The sequence below is a fragment of the Morone saxatilis genome, unplaced genomic scaffold (genome assembly GCF_004916995.1).
Source record: "Morone saxatilis isolate NCDOM2014 unplaced genomic scaffold, NCSU_SB_2.0 Contig22, whole genome shotgun sequence".
Classification (NCBI taxonomy): Eukaryota; Metazoa; Chordata; class Actinopteri; family Moronidae; genus Morone; species Morone saxatilis.
Window position 1 is genome coordinate 231,482 of NW_023339785.1, and position 5,533 is coordinate 237,014.

General features: G+C 43.6%; 1 protein-coding gene across 1 annotated transcript in view; it reads right to left on the reverse strand.

Annotated features, from left to right (window-relative positions):
• Nucleotides 1-697: 697 nt before the first annotated feature.
• Nucleotides 698-5,533, reverse strand: part of rnf103 (ring finger protein 103) — a gene marked incomplete at its 5' end in the record, with an annotated part of 9,651 nt that continues 4,815 nt past the window's right edge. Inside the window, 1 exon segment of the mRNA XM_035669224.1 lies at nucleotides 698-2,828. Within this exon segment, the coding sequence (XP_035525117.1) occupies nucleotides 1,839-2,828 (990 nt within the window).

Below are 5,533 nucleotides of genomic sequence, written 5' to 3' on the forward strand. Positions count from 1 at the left end.
ATTTACAGTGACCCAACAATTCCCACTATTACCACTTTGCGACAGGGACAAGGAAAAAAACTAGATATAATCATGTAATCATTCTAAAGTAATAAAGACACAGTTCTTATTTTCAGGTGATTATACACTATTAAAAACATCTTTATATTTATATTGCATTTCTGTAGATTTTAATAGATCCCCCTAAATGTTACACACCTTTAAAAGGCAGAAACCTCGAGCAGACCCCGGCTCTAGGTAGGCAACCGTCATCCTCTGGGGTTTAGTGAACATCAAGCTACTTAGAACCAGGAACGCACAATGAGGGTGATCTAGAGGCCCTTACATGGCTCAGTGATTAGGTACTGTATCCACATTATGGGCCCTGTCACACGGTCTAGCTTAACAGCCGAACCTTGGTCATACGTTAAGAGGTGGTCTCAGTCCAGATCAAATAGTATTTTCAAATGTAAAACTTTAATCTTTTAACCATTTTCAAAACGTGGTTGTCTTTTCAACACAGATGAGCCAGCATATCTAAGTAAAGGCAAGGAGGTAGTTGACGAGGTTCTTACTGAGGCTTGGTCAGCTGTTATTGGAGCACAGAGCCAAAAGGGGCGGAACTTAAAAAGGGTCAATTACAGGAAGTCCTGGCAGGCTATCATCAGGACAGAGCAAATATAAAAACCATGCAATAAAACGAAATGAGCTGTGGTAGTACATGTGAAGAGGAGATTGAATGTTTAATTGACATTATTATTATCATAGCGAAAACAAAATGAAGCTGTTCATTCATGTTTGTCCATTCATTCAAACTGCAATTGAAGGCCATCTGCTGAACTGACATTAAGCCTGTCTACAAAGAAATCACTTGCAAGTATTGGGAGCCCATGTAGGTGATGACAACAGGATCTAGGTATGTTATATACAGTTGTTTAATGCACTCGCATAGTTACAATGTGAAACCAAATTAAACTGGATCTAATTTATACAGTGTATCAAAAACGCAAACCTTGGTTTGTGTGAAAAGACCCTTAGACCACCTGGCTTTATTTTGTATCCTCAAGGTTTACAACAGCTATTAACAGTATGTGTTACGGTTCTGAGTTATAAATCACAACTCAAGTGCTGCATGTTTACACTAGAGAGACAAACTAGAGCAGGAATTAGGTCAAAACTATTGACACTGCTGGGGTAAGAAACTTGGTTTAAGCAAATTCTTTCTGGATAATCAAAATAAATACTTAAGTCATGTAAAAATGAACATCGTGAGGAGATGTCAATGGGGTCATGTCAAGACCTTCAGAAACAGAAGTAGTTTTCACACCCGATTAATTTGAATTGCATTGTTGTGCTGACTGACGTTTCTTGTGTTATGAGAGAGGGTTCAGTAAGAGCTATCGACTTCCCTCTATTCTTAACAAAAGTCTAATTAACATACAAAATCAAACATGGAGGTTTTTGCATTTGTCAGTCATGATACAGGGTGGAGCAGACAGTGTACATGTGTTATTATACAATTGTATTTTGATGCAGTTGACTTGATATAGTAAGCAACTTCTTGTGAATCAATATCCTCTGTATTCAGAAAGCAAGTTGACTGGGCATTCATCATTCCGTCTGTCTGCTATGATGGCCAGAACATTGCCTTCAAAAGGAATGGAAACAGGCTGATTGATGGCTCATGACAACATCCGCCCAACTGACTGATGTATCCTACTTAATTCCTCCCCAGTCCTGACTTCACCCAAGCAAGCTGTGATGATAACAGACACAGTCTCAATGCCTAGTGAGCTTGGTGCCAGAGAGAGAGAAGAAAGAAGACATGAAGATAAGAAGGGCTCAGTTAGATGTACTCATCAGTCCTGCAGTCTGTTTTCAGTAGAGCTGCTCTTTGCAGCTCTCTGCTGTTTCTTCTTGTAGCTGGGCCAACGACACACTGGGCAGCAGTGTCTGCCTGCTGCCAGCCACACCACAATGCACTGCTGGTGGAAGGCGTGGCCACAGGGCAAACCCATCAGTAGCTCCTGACTGACAAAGTTCTCCAGACACACCACACATTCTGAACACTGCAGAATGTCAACGGGCCACACTGACCAATCACAGTGCTGATGGTTTGAGACACCTTCAAATGTGAGGCAGCCGTCCTCCATCACCTCGTCGGTTGATGGTGAGCTTCTGTTCCCATGACGACAGCAGAAGGACGATGCAGCGGCAGTGGCAGAGTCCATGTTGTTGTACACAGAGAGCTGTGTGTTGTTGTCCTGATTGCACAATGATCTCTCGTGCCTTTTGCAGCTGCTGGGACCTGCAGGAGGGGAATCTCTCTGCTCCCTGCTCTCTGTGTCTGAATGTGAACTATCTGTCTCATCATCCAGCCTTCCACCAGACCCCTCCCCCCCGTGCAGACCTACAGCTCTGAACCTCCAAGTTGGCAGGGCTTTAATGTAGTCTATGTTTACTAATGGGCGAAGCCAGAGATCAGGGAAAGCCAAACGCTCAAAAAGGAAGTTGGGATCATCCTCCCAGTCTGAGTGGTCAGACGGGACCTGCTGCAGTGATGCAATTGGGTGGAGCAGGTAGGAAGTGTACCAGTCCCACAGACTGGCCAGCCACTCCAAGTTGGTGGTGCTGTCCTCTTGGCTTCTGATGCCACAGCGACGTTTCTTCTCAAAGTAGTCAACGAGCAGGCCGTGGGCCAAGTAGGTGGACAGGAAGAGAGCTGGGTGGGACGAGTAGAAGGTCCAGTCAGCTCTAACCAGGCTGGCCAGTGTGGTGGTGTCAGCATAACGAAGAAGCTTCAGACTGTATCCATACAGAGAGTCCAGATAGGGCAGCTGGAGGAGAGCCTGGGGGGAGTGACAAATGAGTGATTAGTGATAAATTATCATCAATTCAGTTCTCCAGTCAGTTAAAATACCAATAGTGAGGTTTAACATGGTATGAATATTTAATGTTTCATGCCTACTAGAGATGTTCCGATACCATTTTTTCCCTCCCGATACCGATTCCGATACTTGTGCTGTGGGTATCGGCCGATACCGAGTACCGATCCGATACCAGTATGTTAAAAAAATATATCATACTACGCCTGCATGACTGTGATATGATTATCATTGTGGTAAGGCCTGGCTCAGGTTAAACAACCTGAATAAATACCATGAATTGTAAAAAACATGAATAAATACAGAAATTCAAGCCATTATTTTCGTAAATAAACAGGATAAGACAAGACAGTAGTCGCAACATCAACTTAAAACACAAATTATAGCAAATAAAACATCAAAAATAATATAAAAATAGAATAAATAAAAAATTCAATATGAAATGAATCATATAATAATTTTGAGAAATAATAAAGTGCAGCCACAATATTGTAAAACATTAAGAAGTAACAGGTAAAAGAAAACATAGTCCACAAGAACATAAAAAACTTAAGTGAATAGGTATAAAAAATGAGATAACGAACTCGTGCCACCCCTATTTGAGAGATTTTATCTTTGCACACTGTACAATTGTCGTCAGATCAATAGAAATTTGGTGAGAGATGTCCAATTGAAGATAAAATAAATACCAAAACACACACACAAACAGCAAAAAACAACCTGCAGTCTGTTTTCAGTAGCTGCTCTTTGCAGCTTCTCTGTTTCTTCTTGTAGCTGGCCAACGACACACTGGGCAGCAGTGTCTGCCTGCTGCCAGCCAACCACAATGCACTGCTGTGGAAGCGTGGCCACAGGGCAAACCCATCAGTAGCTCTGACTGACAAAGTTCTCCAGACACACCACACATTCTGCACTGCAGAATGTCACGGGCCACACTGACCAATCACAGTGCTGATGGTTTGAGACACCTTCAAATGTGAAGGCAGCCGTCTCCATCACCTCGTCGTTGATGGTGAGCTTCTGTTCCCACATGACGACAGCAGAAGGACGATGCAGCCGCAGTGGCAGAGTCCATGTTGTTCCCTACACAGAGAGCTGTGGTGTTGCGTTGTCCTGATTGCACCAATGATCTCCTCGTGCCTTTTGCAGCTGCTGGGCCTGCAGGAGGGGAATCTCTCTGCTCCCCTGCTCTCTGTGTCCTGAATGTGAACTATCTGTCTCATCATCGCCTTCCACCAGAGCCCCTCCCCCCCTGCAGACCTACAGCTCTGAACCTCCAAGTTGGCAAGGGCTTTAATGTAGTCTAAGTTTGACGTAATGGCGAGCAAGAGATCAGGAAAGCCAAACGCTCAAAAAGGAAGTGGGATCATCCTCCCATCTGAGTGGTCAGAACGGGACCTGCTGCAGTGATGCATTGGGTGGAGCAGGTAGGAGAGTTGTACCAGTCCCACAGACTGGCCCAGCACTCCAAGTTGGTGGTGCTGTCTCTTGGCTTCTGATGCCCAGCGACGTTTCTTCTCAAGTAGTCAACGAGCAGGCGTGGGCAAGTAGGTGGACAGGAAGAACTGGGTGGGGACGAGTAGAAGGTCCAGTCAGCTCTAACCAGGCTGGCCAGTGTGGTGGTGTCAGCATAACGAAGAAGCTTCAGACTGTATCCATACAGAGATCCAGTAGGCAGCTGGAGGAGAGCCTGGGGGGAGTGACAAATGAGTGATTGTGAAAATTATCATCAATTCAGTTCCTCCAGTCAGTTAAAATACCAATAGTGAGGTTTAACATGGTATGAATATTTAACTGTTTCATGCCTACTAGAATGTTTCCGATGACCATTTTTTCCCCCTCCCGATACCGATTCCGATACTTGTGGCTGTGGGTATCGGCCGATTCGAGTACCGATCAAAAACCAGTATGTTAAATATATCATACTACGCTGCATGACTGTGATATGATTATCATTGTGGTAAGGCGGCTCAGTTTAAACCCTGAATAGAATACATGAATTGTAAAACCATGAGTAAATACAGCAAATTCAAGCCATTTTTTTTAAATAAAAACAGGATAAAAAACAGTAGTGCAACAGCAACTTAAATAAATCTAGGAATATATATATGATATATATTATATATATTTTAAATTAAAGTGCAGCCACAATATTGGTAAATTAAAGGTAGCAGTATAAAAAAGTAGTCCAACAGCAACTTAAACTTAAGTTGTGTTAAAATGAGTAACACTGCGTGCCACCCCTTGAGATTTTATCTTTGCACACGTTACATGTCGCCAGTCTATGGTGGGAGATTCCCAGTGTGAATATTACCACACCACCGACCATGATAGTGCTACTTAGCTTTAGCTCCAGCCTCGCGTCAAACTGGCTCTGACACACGTGTGTGTCTGTTGTGTCTGTGTCACGTGATAATTCCTCCTCGTCCCTCTAAAACAGCAGCTGCAGGTTGCGCAAAGCACCACTGTTTTTAAGAGCGGCGAAAGAAGAACTGTACCAGAGTTTAACGGAGCTAGCCCCAGTAAATAGATTACTAATTTTAATACTTACGTGGTATCGGATCGGTGCCTGGACTCCCAGTACTCGCCGATACCGATGCCAGCATTTTCGGCAGTATCGGAGCCAATTTCCGATAAGCTGGTATCGGAATCGGAAGCAACTCTAATGC